The 20,290-nt window shown below is 38.7% G+C and overlaps 1 protein-coding gene across 3 annotated transcripts in view; it reads right to left on the reverse strand.

The window, feature by feature from the left end:
• The window catches only part of LOC121950345 (tumor protein p53-inducible protein 11), a 50,433-nt gene that overhangs the window by 2,700 nt on the left and 27,443 nt on the right, over nt 1-20,290 (reverse strand). For all 3 annotated transcript variants that reach the window (XR_006106317.2, XM_088080434.1, XM_042496307.2), the window contains exons 3-7: nt 12,786-12,925; nt 5,416-5,474; nt 5,196-5,244; nt 4,221-4,317; nt 1,149-1,250 (exon numbers count right to left, since the gene is read on the reverse strand). Coding sequence is in view for 2 of the 3 variants with exons in the window: in XM_088080434.1 (XP_087936560.1) it covers nt 1,149-1,250; nt 4,221-4,317; nt 5,196-5,244; nt 5,416-5,474; nt 12,786-12,914 (436 nt within the window). In the remaining variant the exon portion in view is untranslated. The remainder of the gene's footprint in view (nt 1-1,148; nt 1,251-4,220; nt 4,318-5,195; nt 5,245-5,415; nt 5,475-12,785; nt 12,926-20,290) is intronic.

Here is a 20,290-nt window from a genome sequence, read left to right on the forward strand (position 1 = left end):
CAGGAGGAGAAGTTCACATTTTTTTCCAAATCTGTCTTAAAACAATACTCACATATCAGTCGTGTAGACTGGAAATGTTATCTGTCACTGAAATCGTGTATTTTTTTTATTTTATTTTTTTACTTTTACCCTAGTCTATTTCACATATACAAACAATAAATTGTGAACACAATAAAATCCCCATAAAATAGTGTCATATTTAAGTGTTGTGTGTGACTTGTCCTGGCTTCAAATGAATAAAGGAAAGTCTGCTAGCCACTAGGCTAATATATGAAGTATGAAATGTCATATGCTAATGCTAATAATGTGAGCATGTTGTATTTGTGGGGAGCTGAATTCTGCACTTGCGTTTAAGGCATGTTTTATGTGTGTTTTCAGTCAATGAAACTTTAAAGCCCTCACAGAAACACAACACAGTGATTATAGAAAGCACACCTCCAATTACATTACACCTTGTTAGCATTTTGGAGGTGTAATTGCAGAGCGACACAAGTGTAAATGCTTACAGCAGTATAGACATTTGCATAGGTTACAGCAAAGGCATAGACATAATTCAGCCTTTAGACAGCTCAAGCAGGTGTAATTCAAAGTTAGTCTTGGTATAAAATTTACTTTTTGTGTTTTCCTGAACGTGCAGAGCTAGGGCAGAGGGTCAGTATTACAAAGAGGGTTTTTGTGCAATATCACTAACTTTGGAATAAACCAGCTTGATTAAAAGCCTTACATTAGTTTCAGCTGACCTTAAGATTTTTTTTTCCCCACAGAAACAGGACTGTGGAATTTGTCCCTCATCACTTCTACTGAATTGCTTTAGGAGTGGGTGTCCAGTATTGGGTCCAGTATGGACACAAGGAAAATTTTTGGGGACTTAAAACTGTGTTAATCTACATATGAGCATGTGAGTATTTTAAATACAGACTAACATGTAAACTTGCCCTTAAAAGTAATGCAAGGCTGTGACTCCTCACTTTGAACACAAGAGGGCAGTGTCAACATATACATTACAATAGTCAAAGGTCAAACGAATTCTGTCTAGGTTTGTCTCAACACTGTCACTCTCAAAGTGAGAAAGTGATTTAAAGAGAAACCCAAAAACCCAATAGGAGACAAATACAAGTGCAAAATAATGTCTTGGAGAAGTGTATCACCTAGAAACTGGACAGCAAAGTAGCAGGCTTCACTGAGCAGAGTCCACTGGATGACGATCTTCTCTGCTGTGTAGAGACCATTCCACATGATGAGCGACAGACCTGGAAAATGATGTGATAAGAGGGAATATACAAGTTCAGAGGCAATTGGGAATGAAAACAGCAAAAAAGAGGCAGGTTAGAAATATGGACTCCAACTCGTCCAAGAGCGAGTCCACTAACTAAACTTCTATGAGAACGCTTTACTTTTCAGCTGCGCTCGAACTGTAATCTGCGATGCAATGTGCACATGATGATAATTGGCCTATTGATTCCGTTGAATGCTGTGACTCATTGATTCTGATAAAAGCCTGTGCTCAATCATTTCATTCCCTGCCATTCTTCCAGTTTATTTTCCTATATTTCACTCCCAACCACCCACCCACCCACATACCCGCACATACACACACAAACAAGTGAAGCGATGGAAGCGAGCACGGGTGGGCAGAAAGGTAGGAGGGCTTGATGGACTGTATCCTCTCCCTGCCAGGTTCCATCTGTGTGGCAGATGAGACCCCATCCTTCGCCCCCTTTACTGCTCCTTGTCTTGTTAGACGTCAACCTGTTTCTTTGTTAATCCCCACAGCCCCGCTGACATTTAGAATGCAGAAGCCCCTCTTTTGCAGGCTTTATGAGATTGTAGAGCCGGTCCTTTCATATCGTCCTCCGCAGTGCCATATGTTTAATGTTTTATCTCTCCTCAGGAAATGCAATAATCATCCAGAGGGTTATTTTTGATTTGTTCAGATGTTACACTGATTTATCAAGATGTGAGTACAAGATAAGAGCTCAGTATGCATTTTTTCAAGTGTTCCAACAAATGTCTTGTGAGGAAGGAGGATGTAGTCTGACTCACTGGATGTAGAGTGTGGCTATGAATGCGATTTAGGCCGGTATGCCCCCCCCCCCCTTCCGCTATTTGCATGTAACTATTGTCAAAATCCCCTTTGCTATGGGAAACAGCAACAATATCCTAGCTATTAACCTTTCAAACTGAAATGGCATGTTTTGATGAGTAGAAAACACCAGTAATGAGTCCTTAAACCCAGATATGAGTTAGCATTTCCCTGGTTTACTTGTCTCAGAGTCAATGGATTTTTTGAATGGATTTTTGGTTAGATACCTGAAAAAGGTCTGTGGTAAACACAAGCTTAAAAAGACTTTCATGTTTTGTTCTACGACATAAAGTATGTCAGTAAATACCCCACTTGCGAACTCCGAAGCTTTATGTGTCTTAAAAAAGGTGGTTGCTAACAAGTGACTAACTGAGACTACAAAACATCATCACGTCAAGCCGTGCCAAACAGATTTACAGCCTCGTAGTGATGGCAACACAACCGTACTGTAGTTTGTTTATAGCCAAACGTTAGCTTAAAGCAGCTGTAAACAATTTAAATCAAATGCATTTGTGCAGTATAGTCAGTATAGTAGCACACCAATGTATTGCGATCATATGCAAAGAAGGTTTATGGCATGTCTGCCTTGATTTTTTTTCCACTTTGTAAAAGCCCAGATGCTGTCTTGGAGGACCCTCTTGTCTGGCGCTGATCAGTTTTCTGACACGGGCATTTGGAGTTGATTTGTCATTTTTTTACCCTGTCAGTGGGATACGCCAGCAATGTTGACTTCATCAGTGTGCTGATTCATTGCATTTCACATGAGCTCCTGTGATATTGTCTTGATAGTGTATAGAGCCAAATAAAGCTAGCAACTTGTCTGTGGTTTTAACAGATCTAATCAGCTCCCTTAGAGCTTGTGTATAGTCAGGCTTTACTCCACTGCACTGATCATCAAATTATGTCTATGTCTTTTTTATCAGTAAATGCTGAATCGCTGTCGACATACCTTTGTTACTGTTTTTTTTTTTTTTTTTACATTTTAGCAAAGAATTAGCCATGTTTATGACAGTGCTCACCTCTCTTTGTGCATATATTCCAACCAAAACAAGACCAAACTCAATTTTGCAAGTGCACTGTCGCTGCATCCTGGGCTTAGTGCCGCCTGATATAATTGCATTTGGTTTTTAAAAAATACAAACAACCCAGAGTGTTTTCCCCCTACAGCACAATGATAATGTGTGCTTCAGACATTTCTCTAGCTGACACATACAGTGTTGTGGAGATAGGTTTGGCAACAAGAGACTAAGTAGGAGGGAACACTTTACACGGATGAAATATGTTGCACTCTTATGTCAGAGCGTCAGCATCAGGACCTTGTATAGACATATATTATGGCCTGATTTAGCTTAAAGTGACATTGAGATGAATACCTGCAAGCCTTTGCTCTCACCCTTTATTCCCATGCTTCCTTTCCCATTGAGGAGCAACCTGTGTGTCACCTGCCTCTCTGTCACAGTCACATTGTGCCTTTCACAAAACCTTTAATCACTTACTGAGTGACTGACTCATCGACATGTTTCAGAAGGCCATTAATATAATCGCAAATGCCATAATTACCTGGCATATTTATGAGCTCTGATTGTCTCCTGTGATGTGTCACAGAAGAGCAACAAAAAAAAACTCAATTTAATGCGTGACTGAGTGAGAGAGCTGCAAAATTTGAATATAGAGTAATACATTGCCTCCAACCAGCACACACACATACAGTAAATACACTGTAGTGCCATCCCTCATTGTGTTCCTGCTGGATTTAGATCTGATATATGGCGCCATAGAAACAGAGATTGGAGCTTTTGCTGTGAGAATTTTGGAGAATTAGTCTCTGTACTGCTGTCAAGTCCTCATAGTGAACTGTAGATACACAGAGCTGAATCAAATTATGTAGCCTAAAGGGACGATTTTGCAGCAAGAACAGAGCTTTTTGTTCGTCATCTGAATGTGCGTGTGTGATCTGTAATGAATGCAACAGAAGGCATTAACAGAGGGGACCACGTGCATTTGTGTACATTACTGTGCATGTACATAAATAAATCAATACAAAAATGCTGCTGAATGAACTCCCACATGTTGCAGTACATTCACTGTACTGCAGCTACGTATGAAGAAGCATGAATAAGAGGGAAACAAGACTTACTAAGCAGTGCTCCTCCATAAAGGCGAATGGAGATACTGGTCGTGGAGAGCTCTTCCTCAAAAACGACCTCATATAGCTGGTTGGGAAACAGCAGGGCCTGTGTGGGAAAACAAAAGCACAACACAACTCTGTCATTTCGTCAACACAACAGCACTCTGTCCTCCGAAAATGCAGCAGCAATGACAAGGTCTTCCTGTTAGTGAGTAAGAAACACTGCGTATGCCCTGAACACTGTGGATATTGAGCATTTAGCTTCTACAGTTGACACAAATTGAGCTGATTCTCCAGATGCCCCTCAGTGATAAGCTGGGAAAGAATCTACACTCACTCACTGCTGAGCTTGCAGAGTTTTATTTTTTCTATTATGAAAATGATTTCTTTCTCTACTTAACTGTCTTATATACTAGTAGACTATAGAGAACGTATTGAATGATTCCTAAAACCCAGGAAATGTTTGCATTTCAGCACCACTAGTGCCCTCGTCTCAAAGTCAGTGTTTTTTTTTTTAAAATGGGTTTTTGGTTAGCTGCTTGAAATAAGGTCTGTGTTTAACACAACCTTAAGTTACTTCCATGCCATGCCACGCTATGCCATGCACTGTGGTAGGTGAGGCAAACTACCCTACGCAACCATGGGGTAGTTTGTTTACAGCCTAAAGTTACCTTTTTACTTCTGGCAACTGCATTTAGGCTTTTAAAATCCTAAAAATGGTGTTCATTTATAAAAAATTATCTTGTAGAATAAAATGTTCAAGTATCATGAAAGTTGGTTTGCCACAGAACTTATTTTCTGCAATAATCCAAAATCCAATGGAAAAATCCCAAAGGCTTTTTGACGAGGGAACCAGGGTCAAACTTCTGGGTCCGCCTACAGAAAAACCTCATCCCTAGGGCCCTCTATTAAAATTGAAAAATGAGTGTGAAACATCCTCTTTATATCCTCTTTACTGTGATGATGACTGTAAGCAACACTTACCATCAAGGCCATAACTGTGAAACCCACTGCAGAGATGAGTATCCACACCCTAGGAGGAGAGGCATTACACTAAGTACTGTATACTTCCTGTAAACACTACTGATTGTGCATTTGTTTTCTCAGAGTTTACAAGATGTGTGGTATAGTGGAAGTGACACAGAGATGACTTTCCACAATCTGTTGTATAACTGTGAGCTGGTCTGAGCAGTTGAAATCTCACCTCAGCCCAATGGGCTCTCGTACTGCGAACTTCATCTCATTTCCGAGCATCTGACTGATCTGTTAACAAACAAGGCAAGACAAAAGAAAAAGGAAATGAGCGATGAGAAAGGAAATGTAAAAGCAATCATGTCACCTTAACAGATATATATTATGACATCCCTAAACAAAGTACCACATGACAGAGAATAAAGTGCTCTCCATGCACCTGCATTTCATGTTGCCAGCACATCTGCAGCAAGCTACTGCAAAGAAACACATTAAACAAAGCGGTAGGGAGAAAAGGAGAGAGACTGAGCGTCATGAAAGACTCAATAAGATGTTAATTAGAAGCTGTGAATGTTTTCACCTCCTTAATCACCCCCTGCAGATTAAGAGGGTATGTCATAACAACATCTTGCAAGTGAATTCTGGATGATTAACCAACCACCAAGTCTATGCCTTTTTTTCATTGCTATAAATTAACTTAATCCTAGCAACATGAGTACCATGCAATATATAATCCTGAGAGCCTGAAGCAGTTAGTGGGAGAATATTTTGACAAATTGAAAGCAATTGTTAAGTCCTGTTGAAAAGAAAAACAGTTAATATTTCATGAAATGTCATTCAGAATGAAGTTCATCAGACAGCAGTATTGAGAAGGCACACCCAAGTGTTTCCTTAGCAATATCTGTTAAGATAAACATCTCTTATCAGATGCTAGAAGACAATTATCTGGCAACTTGTTTTTTAAACTGTGCTCCATCAGACTCAGTGGCTACATTTCTCTTTAGTCTGATGATACCTGCGTCTTAAAGGAACACTTCACCTACAAATGCTGATTTGAATATCAATAACGCACCCCGTGTTATTTTGAATTTGTGCAGAAGACTTTCTTTTCACATGCTTTCGTGAATAAGAATACAAACACTGAGACTGAATTGAAGTCATGGGGGCTGCATTTAACAAGCAACACCATATCAAAATATCCATTTACAAATTGTCCCACAACCCGTGCAGTTCAATCAGTGTCTTATTTAGTCGTGTTTTTGGTCGTGTGCTTCCACATACAGGTGGTGCACCTAGTTTAGCAAACAAGTATTTCAATTCTGCTTGTGCATTCCAATGAGCATAGTTCATACAAACACGCTTGCACAGGCCCTTTTCATCTGTGCACAAAACTGAAAGTTATGTTTTAATATAGTTTTGCTTTTGTTAAATTCGGCCCCCTATGACAAAAATTCATCAATAATTTTCTCTTTCATTGGATTTTTTGTTCACTGTGGAGGCATGCAAGGAAAACTAAGTAGTTTTCACAAATTCATGGTAACCTGGGGTGAATAATTGATGTACAAATGATGATTTTGTGGGTGAGCTATTTATACTAATGTGCTGCTGTCTCAGGGCCAATAGGATGTGCTGATGAAACAATAAATGGAAAGATGGCTGCAAGCTTTAGGCAATCAACTCGAGCTGCACTGATTCATGCATATGTGACAAACCTTACACTTCTTATCATCCACAAAACACAAGCTGCCTATTTGACGGTCTATTCTAAGGGATGCTTTGCTGATTTCCAATCAGCTTCGTATCATAACAATGTGGGTAGCATGTGTAAATGAACTATGGTAACCTTCTCTCGATCTAACCAATGCCTGGATCTCCCTGCCCTGAAATACTTCAAGTTGCAAAAATCTCCCAGCACTCCTTCTGGCAGTGGGGAATATGTAAATATATCTGGGGGAGTGAAGAGGTTGGAGTCTAGAACCAAACTATGTTCTGCTGTGGTAATAAACATCTCAAATGGGAGTTATCTGAATGAAGTCAATTCAATCAAATTAAATATATACGGAGAAAATGTATTGATGATACATCTGATATTAACTTAATAATTCAAGTCTTTTACATTCAATGACAAACACTTGTTGGCTCCAGCTTCTAAAATGGGAGATTTTCTGCTTTTCTGTGGGTCTTTTTTTTTATGGAATATTTTTGCATTTCAGACTGTTGGTCTGTCAAAACATACAATTCGAAGACATGTCTTTGGTCTCCGGGAAATGATGATAGACATTATGTAGACTAAACAAATTGCAAAGACTGGTGGGAAAACAACCTGTAGATTAACTGATAATGAGGAGAATCGCACACTGAATGCAAATGTGCACGAACTCTAGAAACAGCGAAAAATCCTTGTGCTAAGGCTGCATGCAATAAACAATGTGTATACTGCATTGCTGCAGTAAATCATCTAAAAAGGAAAGCGACAATCTATATGTATCTATGTATTATATACTTAAATTCATGGGAAAATGTCAAGATATCAGCTCTGAAATATTGCAGATAAATTCAGATTTTTTTTTTTTTAAACAGATAAAAATATGTAAGGACATGGAGGTAAACAAATGCCTCGGATAAATCACAGACAGGGCAAGAGAAAAAATAAACCCAGTTTTCTGCCTGAACAGACAGTAAACCCACAGAGAAATTATAACTGTTGTTTGTCTGTGAATCTGAAGTCCTTCATCCAAAGCCTTCAGGTCTTATCACTTAACACAAACATCAATGAATTCCTTCATCATTAAAAACATCTCTTCCCTCAAAAACTGCTGGGTTGCAGTGAGACAGGGCATCATCGAAACTTAAAATACACTGAACCATGAAAACCACTAAAGCAGAGAAGATTAATTATTTTCTGGCTAGCAGTGTTTAGAGGGAACTCACTATCAATTGGAAAGTAGTTTTCCGCTTGATGCCCCTGTGAAATGTCAAAGTGAATGAAACAAAAGCGTTCATGACATATACTGGAAAGATTAATCAAGGGTTTTCAAGGGTTTTTTCCTTCTATCATCCCCCATCATGTATTATAAATGTTACTGAGTACTGCATCTGGAAAAAACAAAACAACTGCATTCCTTGAACAGCAGACAATCCATTAAATCTTGCCATGAGAAATATCCTCATTAATGTTAGAGATGAAGGTCTGAAATAAAATGAGACTCCTAAAATGTGCATATGTTACTTGTAACACAAATATGACTGATCATGTTATTGTTTTGAACAGACAGACTTATACAAATGGTCTCTTTAGTAGCTTCATAGAACTAGCTACTATTTTATGATGGAAAAAATAGAAGAGAGGAAAGTATGAGATTGTAATTGAGATGGAGAAAAAAAGAAATCTCTGTTTCTTAATTTTTTTAAAAATTTTTTTAGTTTCTTAAACATTTCCTCTTGCCAGTGGCTGCAGTTGTTTTTATATCATTGCAGAGCCATTCAGATAAAAACAGCCCTGAAGTTAAACTCCTAAAACTATAGAGAAAAAGAGTTTAAGACTGCACTGCAGGCTGAAGCGCCTGAACATGAATCCACTGGCTCTGATCCAGCTGTGATCATGTGACCAGGTGCACATCCTTCCTGTGCCATGGTTTCAGTGGGCTGTTTTTGACAGGAACACATAAATATTCATGACTGGCATGAGAAATACTCAAAATGAGCGTCAACTGATGGCACAGCGTTGGCTTGGGCCGGAAGAGAGCGGAAAGGAGTTAAGGGGAGAGAGAGAGAGCGAGACCGAGAAACAGGAAAAGGAAGAAATACACAATGCTGTTTGTGGAGAAATGCTTTATCACAGCTAGTATGGCCTGGCCTTGTCATCAGTCACTTAGTCAGCTCAGTAAACAAAGGGTGACTTGTCACCAGAGAGCATGAAAAATATTCAGAAGCAGTAGAGGAAGTAGAATCTCTTATTCACCAGACTAAAAAACTGTGTCTTATTTGATGGATGTTGTCACTTGGTGCAGCCACATTAAGAAGATAATAATCACTATTTCAGATGTCTTTCAGATGTCTGGTAATGCTCTGGGATGCAAAATATACACAAACCATTATGATTTGTCTTATCTGTGAAGGCCTGGGCTCAAGCTTGATTGGTGCGTCATAACCTAAGCTGTTAAGAAGTGTTACAGTTGGTTAAAGAAATGGACAGCGACACCAAGAAGGGCAAGATTTCCTGGCACAGTTCCACTCATATATGCAGTGATGTTGATAGGTTTGTTCATGGAGCGAGTGGGTCTCAGGGAAATTATGTTTTTTGACAACTGAAGTGTTAATATCATGTCATATGGTTAAAATTGTTGAATTATGAATTATATTAATATTTATGCATGTTGACGATGAATCTGAAAATAAAACAAAAAAAATCCCAAATATTATGAAGTAGCTTTATTTAAAAACATAACACAAATGCTTCCAGTTCTAGTCTCCCACTCATTTCACCAAATCAGAATATCAACATATATATATACTTTTTAAGAAAAGCTTTATTTATATTTTGATATACATTTTTCAACATGTTTTAAAGCGTTATGTACTTTAACCGTTAGCCCACATTACCCGTTGTCGTAACAAAGGTTCCACCATAAATTTGACCATATTTCCACTTTAAAATATTGTAAAACTGTTATATAAAAGCAAAATCACATTCGAGATCGTGATCTGCGGCCTCATGCCTACGACAGAATCACAGCCATGCTGATATTCAGTACAACAGCACTCCCTCTTGTGTAATAATGCTTGAATATTTTTTCAGAATGTAAGTATAACACTTTATTTAATCACCAAAATTTAAATATGCTACTGTATGAAGTTAACGGTTAAACATTTTGAGAAATGTGCTTACTCTCTCTTAAGTTTAGGTTTTATGTTTTCCGTTCAATCATTGAGACTATGAGCAAAAGGGGATCTCGTTTTGGGCAAGATGCACGGTAAGAAAATGGCTGTTTATAGCAAAAATATTATTTCAACACATTGCATCCCCTGGATTGTAAAGCATGATTGGGTCATCATCAACATAAATGAGCACAGCATCGTTCAGAGAACTGATTTATCAATATCATGTTTTCAGCAATGATTGAAATCTGTGAAATCTGTCATGAGCACTGCTCTAGTTGCAGGAAAAGCATTTAGTCTAGGGCTTTGATTTTCTGCACGAACCCGAATGGGCCCAGTCCGACCCACCTGGTTATAATTTCTCACTATTCCCTCAGGCTTGAATTGGGTGGGATTCTCCCCAAATTAACGTTTATTCATTTTTTTATGGAACTGTTGTGAATGATCTCGTGCTTACATGGTACTTTAGCAGGAGTTTTAATGGACTGAATCAAGACGGAAAGAGAGAGAAAGAGGGTGGAGAGAGAGGGAAAGCGACAAAACATGGAGAACCAGGGGAGAGAGAAAGAGAGAGAGAGAGAGAGAGAGAGAGAGAAAGAGAGAGAGAGAGAGAGAGAGAGAGTGTAGGCGAGAAAGGGAAGGAAAACCAGGGAAAGAAATAGGGGGACTGCAAGGCCATTGGTTGGCAGTTTCCCCTCCCCTGCAGTTGATGTAAGATATAAATAACATGCAGTGGAGAGCTGGGATCATAATCTATGTGCTGCATGGCCATGCATACAAGACGCACCGAGGGCAGCTGCCTGCTTTGCTGAACCTGTCATGCATGAGATGACAGAATAACAGAAAGAAGAGAAGAAGTGGTGTGAGGAAACATGCCAGCCCTTAGGTTATATACATATTTTAATATTAAAAATATCTATTTTCTAATATATTTAAATCTAATATACTATAGGTCTATATTTACAGTACAAATTCAGGTTTTTAAAGCGGTGTGGGCCCAAAACTACTGCTGTGGGTCGGGCTTGGACAGAAACTGTACGGGTTCATATAGGGTCAGACCTGATTTTATGGGCCCAATCTAAGCTCTAATTAAGGCTCTCTTGACATGATTGAGACTATGAACATGGGATCATCTGTGCAAGATAGACAGTTGAGACCAGCGGTGAATTATTATGATTATTTTGACAGTAAGGTTTCCTTTGTTCATTTCTAACTCTAACATTGAATGTTTGCTCACAATGCAGCATTATCAGGGATAAAAAATAGGGTGTATGTCCTGGACATGTTGATAGAGAGTTTACTGTGTCCTTCCAGATTTTGATGTGTCAGAGACGCAGGATGCGTAGCTAGCGACGTCACTACATATATCAGCAGAAATCCAAAGCCTCTCTCTCACTGAAGTTGAAGTAAAAGGAACAATATTTCTTATCTGTAAGCAGTAAAAGAGGCAGGAAGAGACAGTCAGTGGACTACAGGAGCACTTCCTTCCTTTGTTTACAGGGACCACTGGGATAAAGATAAAGTCAAATGTTTCCCCTCTGAACCAACTCTACGCAGCTAACTGTTCGATCCCATGGGTTTCTTTACCACAAACACTTGTGGCAAGGATAACTAGAATAAAAAAAGAGTATCAGCACAATGCAGTTCATTGTAAGAGCAACAATTTAATTTCTAACTTAAGGTCAATGCCACATTTAAATAGGGAAACCTACTACTCAAAAGAGCACGTAGCACAATAGACCACATTAGTCAAAGTACTGTGTTACTGTACTTTGCCTTGACTGTTGCTGAATCACCACTCAATTATTAGTATCTGTCCTCATTAATCTTTTTCAGCTAAAATAAGCTTTGTTGGCATGGATGTTAAGGTATTAAGTGTTTCTCTTGCCCTATCATAGCGCTCTGTGAAAAGGATCTGAGGGGCAGATGTCTGGGTTAGGCTCCTCGCTAAAACATTGGGAGAGAAAACAAACACTCTGAAGGGCTGAGAAAGGGGGGGCGACATCTCATCACAAGCTATCAGCCACCACCGTATGCCTGCTTCCTTCTGTTCCCTTCTCCCACTTGCTCGATCAATATTTCAGTAGGGAACAGTCAGCTCCGACTATGCTCATTTTAATGAAATCTGATAAAAAATAATAATTAGGATCTTGATATCTGAGCCCACTGAAACAAAACAAGACATTATTGTCTGTCTGCAACTGTGAAGCTCAGCGTGCATTGATATACAGAGGCGTCTCCTGGCATGAACCATGTGTGCTGTTGTGTTTTGGTATACACATCACTGTGCACAGTCTATATCAGTGTGTGCATACATGAGGCGGGGATATAATGCATGAGATGCAAAAGGCAGGGAGTCTCTCATGGGAGCCGGTCACATCTCAGTGGAGCGGCGAGAGCTCATGGGATTACGTGATCTAGATTCATTGAAGCGTGAGGAGCAAATGCACACAACGGGACACAATGAGAGTGATGAGCCAATTAGCAGGCCATTGTGGCTTTTAAAAGGAATCCATAGCTCTTCTCAGTGTTAATGAATGCATTTAAGGGTTGAATGCCATTTTTGCATTGCTGCAATATTATCCATTCGACTGATGAACACGCGCTCACATTTTTAACTATGTTGTTTGTCGTGCAAATGCACTGACTATTTCCCTTTGTTGTCTGCATCACTGACTATATAGAATAAAAAATAAATAAATATATTGCGTGACTCAATCTGACCTTTGAGCGATGTACTTCGCCATCATCATCCTCGCCACCGACTCCAAGGATCTTCCGGCTCTTCAGACGACTTATCAAGTCTGTCTGACTGTGCTTCTTCATCAGAGGAGGGTGTGGTTTAGATGCCATGGTGCACACACCTGACAAAGAAGCGGAACAAGAGGTACACAGTTAGTTTGGAAGGCGAGCAGTGTCTGTGTGGTGGTACTGGAGTATTGGCGGAGGAAATGAAATAGAGAAAGACCAGGAGAGAAGATGGGCAAAAAGGAAATTATATAAGAAACACTATTGCATCAATGGAGCTTCTTCTCTGTTATTACCCCTTGCTCTGAAGAGGACACCTCTCTACAGCACAGGCAGGAAGAGGCATCTACCAATCTACCAATAATCCCTTTGAGGACTTCACTTATGCAACACAATTACATAACATGGGTCTGGCAACCCATAAAACCTTCCTCTTAAGTCAGATTGGAGGCAGAGCCAGATGTCCGCGAGGTCTGCTGGTAGACTAACAGATGCAGGTGCCTGCTCAAAGAGCCAATGGATTTGATATTGACAAAGGCTATTGCTGTACACACACACACACACACACACACACACACACACACACACACACACACACACACAGAGGTGTAAATTAAGTTGAACAAGTTCCAATGAAAGTGAGAGATTGGACAGAGGTTTGTATTGCCTACACAGGATTATGCCCTAATCATTGCTACAGGTACATCTATTTCTCAATGGAAATGAATATTGGGGGCTGCATGATATATACTGGTTTTTATTGTGATGACAACTTGTGCAATAAACACATCATGTGAGAATGACAGATATTGCATCGGGGGATTTTTTGAGTTAGTTCAAAGAGAGTGTTAGTAGAAAACTGCACTTTAAAATGGAACTACCTTTAATTTTTTGGGGGGTATCTTCTGTGTTCAGTTCAATATGTTCAATAAAAGAAGGCTGGAAATAATTTCCTTTTAATTTTTCAATTCAATGAGGCATTTGTTGTATTTTAGCAGTAAACTGAAAGCAGCAGAAAGGCTGAAATGAGCACACTTTGGAATCTGTTTATTAGGTTATTGTGTTTATATAAGTGAATAACTTTGATCATCTTGTGTCAATGCAATGTTCTGCTGGGAAACCTTTAGTCCCAACATTCAAGTGGATGACACACTCCACCAACCAAAACACTGTTTAAGGACAAGTACTGTTGTGGTAAAAAGTTGACACCTCTGATGATCTCTCTATAATTAACTTTAACTTGAAACTAATTTATCTAGTTCTTGCAAGCTTTCTTCAGGTTGGTACAGATGTCTCAGTCAATGAACGCTGGAGAGGAGCAAAACCAGATGCAAAAAGGGTTTATTGCAGTCTTTGACAGGACAACAAACTCCAGTCAATCCCGGGATAAGACTAAATAATACTTTTGATACAGTCACTTTTATACTCTTTCTTTTGGGGACTGCTGGGGTCTCTCCTCCTTCCCAAGAGTCCCCACCTTTCTTATGCTCTCATCTTTTGGCTTTGACTCTAATGGTGTCTGGCAGTCCAGCAGGGCTCTCTGTACTTTTCCACACCTCAACCCCAGCTTTCACATACCACCATTATTTTCGAGAGCATCAGCACTATATTTTTAAAAAATCAATATATCTTGGTTTATTCACCATACACAGGTTACAAACTGGTTAAATGTTTACTTTGTTTCACGCATAGATTACAACTACAGCATAATAGACCACTCAGTAGATAAACACAAAATCAAGATTCTATTTACTTATGTAAAAATCATATTCAGCCACTTTAAAAGGGTGTGTATGTGTCGTTAAACTTTTCACCTCTGCTGTGTGTGTGCTGTTAAACTTTTCACCTCTCCTGTTGCTCACATACAATGAGATGGAGCTACTTAAGGCCTCATACCAAACAGATACTTCTGGCCTTGAATCTCCCCATTAGCCTCATACAGCAAGATGTAGCTTTTCGCAGCCTAATGCCAAAAGTTGCTCTGGCCTTGAATGTCCTCATTATGCCCAGTTCTTATCTTGGCAACTACTCCTTCTGTTCCTCTGTAGGCTGCAGCATGACAATGCACCTTGTCACAGAGAGCAATGGTGGCAGATCCTTAAAGTCCTGTGGGTTATGAGGTGGGGTACTGGCACATCTCACAGATGCTCGACAGATTGGGATCTGGAATTTGAAGGCCAGATCAACACTTTCAGCTCTTTATCATGTTCCTCAGGCCATTTCTGAGGGGGGGTGTCCTTGCTACAGGTCTGCTACAGTTTTTGGTTGTGGTGGAGTGTGTCAGGTGGCATCCACATGAATGCCGGGACCCAAGGATTTTCAGCAGAACACTTTTGAAAACATGATCAAAGTTATTTACTTCATCTGTCTGTGGTTTTAATATTCTGGCTTATCTGTGTATTTTTCTCATATCATCGTGCAGCCCTAATAAATAATCACTGGCCTTATTCCAACAATCTACTGTCTTACTTTTGGCACATTTTCTAGCTTAAGCTCTCAGCATGACTTATTTTTATCCTTAAATACTGCTGTGATTATAACAGACCAAAGCTAAACTGCTGCACAGCCAGACAGCTTTGTTTGTTTTTCATGTAATAAGAAAAGTGTTTTGTTTTTTGTTGTTTTTTTTTAAAAAAAAGTACTGTTTATAGTTTGCTACACTTTTTGAACTGTGATTGGTTCCACCTGTTTTAGAACAAATGGTCTTCAAGTATTAATAACTTAGACTTTTCAGGGTTAATTAATACAGCCCATTATTATCAACAGTTAAAATTTCTGCTACACATTCAGTCATTTCCTCAATGCATAAAACTAGAAACAACTAAATGACAAATGTTAATGTGCGATTTGTTGAATTTTCTGCACATGTTGGCTGCTAACTGTGACAGCAGGATGCACTGCTGTGGTCCTATTGATCAGTTTTAATGAATAGTGCCTCTACATTCAATGGGGACAAGCAACAGTCAAATCAAAAGAGACTCTCATTGAGTCAATAGTGTAACCTCCACCATGGTTCAACTGGGGGCGAAAAGACCCAACAAATGTGCACATGCACGCAACGAGACGGCCTGTCTAAAAATTGATGACTACTCAACAGGGCAATTCTCCAAAGCAGTAAAAAAAGAGGAATTATTGAACTACTCTCTCTTCACGCTTCTGTGAACAGAGACCTTTTTATGCAGGTAAGGGAAAAAAAAACAAATAATCAGTGCTTCAAGGAAACAACAGGAAGTGCTCAGTTTTCCACCGATTAGAAAGTACACTGTAAGAGTTAGAGGCAGATGGTAGGCATTAAGTAAATACAAACAAATCCACTTCACAGAGGGCAAACAGTGAGGTGGTATTAGAGAGTTGATTGCTAAAATAAAAATAAAAAATTGAGCTGATGCTCTTACATGCAATAACACAGCGGCTAATTTTATGGGATGTATACCATTTCAGTGATACCTCAGCCAGAGAGGTGTTGACTCACAATATATTTTATTTTCTGAGGATGTACAGTTTTTTTGAATGTTGTGTTGGCATTTTGGCTGAAACAATTTGTAGATATATTAACCTTAAGCTGAACTAATCAAAATGTTTCCAAATGATTAATCATTATTGTCAATTACCCGGTAGAAGATACATGCATTTGCTGGTTCAAGTGTCTCAACTGTGATAACTACTTCTCATTCATTCAGTTTAATATTTTGTAAGGATTAAGTTAAATATAATTAAACACATGCTGCAGCCTTATTGTACTGGGACAGCCTGAGATTGTAAGGTTCTCCTAAAACTTTGTTCTCCTCACCCTCCACTTCCTCCTAATGATGCCTTTGGCTTGAACAAGAATGTGTGTTAATCTGAGTACATTTCTGTCTGTGATACATATGGCAAGGCTTAACAGCACTCTCTTGTATTGGCATGCCTACATAGGCTTGCAGCGGTCACTGAAGGTTACACAGCATGTGTTCAGGCTTCTGTTGTCAAACATTCCACTTGGACTCCCACACAGTGTATGAGGCACTAGACTTTCCCTTTTCTGCAACTATCAGCAAGAAAGAGGCCCCACAGAAGGAAAGTAGACAGGAGGAGGATAAATTTGGCACTAATAAGCAAACCTATTTTCACAACTGGGACAGGGAATCTGACAACAGCATGTGCAAGGGCTGAAACTTGCTGAAAATAAATAAGATTGCATTTTTTTTTTCAATTTTCCAAATAAGTTGCATATTTTAACCATATATACAGTATGCTGTTTTAAAATTTTGTAGCTAAATTGACAAAGAACATCTGTCTTTCTTTTTTTGCTAAATGTAAAGTTGGATGCTCACATACTTCATGAATTTGTGCACTCTCAGTCAGAATGATTGTGAAGAGACATTACATTGGTTCCCAACATTTTAAGGAGTATAAGAAAAACTTAAGGTCTTTATCTCAGATTATTATTCAAGATGTTAACTTAAAATAAATCTTACTGGATAAGGGGCAGACCTGAACACAAGCTTTATCTGGAGAGTTTTCGCTCTCTGCTAAACAGCCTCCTCCTGCATTAAAGGTATGCCGTTAATACAACTATAAAGTTATGACAACAATGGCCAAGCACTAGGGAGAAGAAAACACTGTTTTGTTTTGTTTTTAAAGAGCTATTAAGTATGTATGATTGTTAAAATAAAAATAAAAATGCCCTAAAATTATTAGGAAAAATCTTACCTTATCTTCAAATTCTCCCTCATTTTGTGCATAAAAGTGACCAATTGTATTCTACAACCTCCCCATTTACAGAGACGTAAACGAGCAAATCATCCTTTCATCCTTTGCCTTTGGTGTGAAGTAAACGTGCATTGCTGCAAATGACGCATAACAACAATGGCATTGTGGCCCCCTGAAGGTTGATGCTTTCCACCACTACAAAATCTACAATAAAGCCATATACATTACACACCTCACTGCATGCTTTGGTAAATCACACATTTCTCCACACATGCTAAAATGCCACTGCATGTCTGAAAACCTGCTTACCAATGCTCCTTGACTTGCCAGAGTAATGCTGATGCAGTTGCCTAGCAACTGTCAATGGACCAATGGCTGCTTAATTATTGTTAGCAACTTTCATGATTGAAACCACCTTTGATGATGAGGTCTCTGCTGAGAGCCATCATTGACGCTGCTGTCATTCTCCTCGCTGTCATGGGTGACATTTTAGGCTAAATGGAGACTTTGATCTTTGTCCAGTCAACTGGAGAAAAGACACGCTTTCCTAATGAGGGGCATCTTGTCAGCAGAAGAGGAACTAACTTATGTTGTACCTTGCTCCTTCAAGATGGCAGTTTACATATTATCTCAAGTGGTGAACAAAAAACACATCTCATCTGGATGATAAGAGCAGCGTCAAACTGATGAGAAGATGAGAACAAGGTACGGGGTGTGTAAAACAATTAATTATTGAGTGAGCTGGACAGGATGAATAAAGAGAATCTGCATTCAAGTGCAGATGAAGTGCAGACAGCAATCCATTTATCGGCAACCTAGAGTAGAATTTTAGCATTTACAGAAGATGTATTGAAAGGTTGAGAAGATGTGTGTGCAAAGGACTTGGAGCTGTCTCAAGGGTGTTCTGGTTGTTATTTAAGTACAACTTTAAATGTCTCAGAGTCCTATTGACAAGTCCTGTTATCTCTACACTGATACCTGAGTTATATTTTTCCAGGGAGAGCACAACTGTTCCTGCAGTTCTCTAGCAATTATATTTATTATTTATTTAACCTGAAAAACTAACTAAAATTAACTGCTCTACATCACTTTGTTAAGATACTACAGAGCGCGGATTCCTGTTCATCCAGGTGAAAGGTGGTCCCTCCACTCACCATGTTATCCTAAAGTTTTTTTTTTCTTTCTTCTAATTAGCGTTACGGTATTATTGCTATACTTTTTTCACTATACAATATTATTGCAATTTTAAACATTGCTGAATGTGGCAGTAACATATACTGTATTACAAGATAAAATTTTAAAGATAAAGTTTCTCACTTCAATGCTTTTTACTGCTGCAATTATCTAATGGACTGAAAAGTTATTGATTTTATTATTCTAATAGGCCACCAGAAGTTTAGTTTGTGTTTATGATGTTAATAACTTTTATAATAAAAATGTGATACTTGGTGTCTGTGTAAGGATACAAAATTGCCACACAAAGTATTGCATATATTGTATCAATTCCCCTTGATACAAACTTGTTAGTTCATCCACAGTTTTGACAATTACCAACTCCGCTTTGGTTGAACTGAACCCTTAATTCACCAATTCTTTTCTTTTGTAATTCAAGTTAGATAAGAAAATATGATGTTTTTATTACCTGCGACCTCGTTGATAGCTAGTTGTTTACAGTCCTGTAACGTTATCCCTTATTTTTATACATCTATGTGTTACATGTATACTGCCTTTTAGTTAGACTTCAATGAATGAAATATATTTACTGTAGGAATAAATATATTATTTTTAATGTGAACAAAACAAATAAATAGCAAATACATTAGTGTTTCAATGCCATGTTCAATAGTGCTAATTTTACAGTTTCTGCCTCAGTGGAACCATTACACTAAGATGCATTAATTTAAAACAAAAAACAACAACAACAAATTGTCATTACTGATGAGACCAGAATAATGGCAGGTGAAATCATTACTTAAGATGCGCTTATATGAAAGTAGCTTGCATTTAAAACTTTGTCAACATCCAGAATTTCCTCCAGAACCGTTTTTTTTTTTTTATCTTGGCAAAACAAGAACTCAAACAGTCAATAATAAGCCCCATATAATAAAAGGGATAATTTTCTAGAAGACATAAGATATTCCTGGAGTTGTTTGTTAATTGTTAATGAGGGAAACCTATTTTTATTCCAGAAATCCTGTTTCCCATTTTAAATGTATGCCAGTTGAAAGAATTTCAAGACATGGTAAATTAAAAATACCCAGACTAAAATAAAGCACACCCACTCGACACATTTCAGCAATATGACGGTGGTTAAAGAGACTATCAACAAAGTAAAAAGGCATACCAGCAGATTTCTCAAAGGAACTGCGTGTGTGAGGATGAAATGCATATCATACCCTCAAGGCAGCCTCAAGAGGATGGTGTGATGTATGCGGGAATGCAAGCTATTGATGCATCCTGAAGAGATAAAGTTTCTTTCACTTTCTGTGATCGAGCATGTCTTTGCAGAATATCAATGCATTTACCTCCCAGTGGGATAAACAAGGAGAGAAGACAGAGCCTTATCATAGAAGACCATTTCGATTAATCGGTGTGTGTGGGGAGAAGGCCAGGTTAATCCACCTGAAGTGAAGAAAAGTGCCAGCGACAGTATGAGTAACGAACAGTTTTCTCTGTTCCTTCGTAAGGCTGTTGTGACAGAACATGTGCTGTGAAAATGAAAAGCTGCTCAGCAGAAAGAAGATATTGTGGGAACTGTGCGAGCTCCCCGTGAGATCTCTGCTAAGTGA

The sequence above is a fragment of the Plectropomus leopardus genome, chromosome 7 (genome assembly GCF_026936395.1).
Source record: "Plectropomus leopardus strain MGB_pleo_1.0 chromosome 7, ASM2693639v1, whole genome shotgun sequence".
Taxonomy (NCBI): Eukaryota; Metazoa; Chordata; class Actinopteri; order Perciformes; family Serranidae; genus Plectropomus; species Plectropomus leopardus.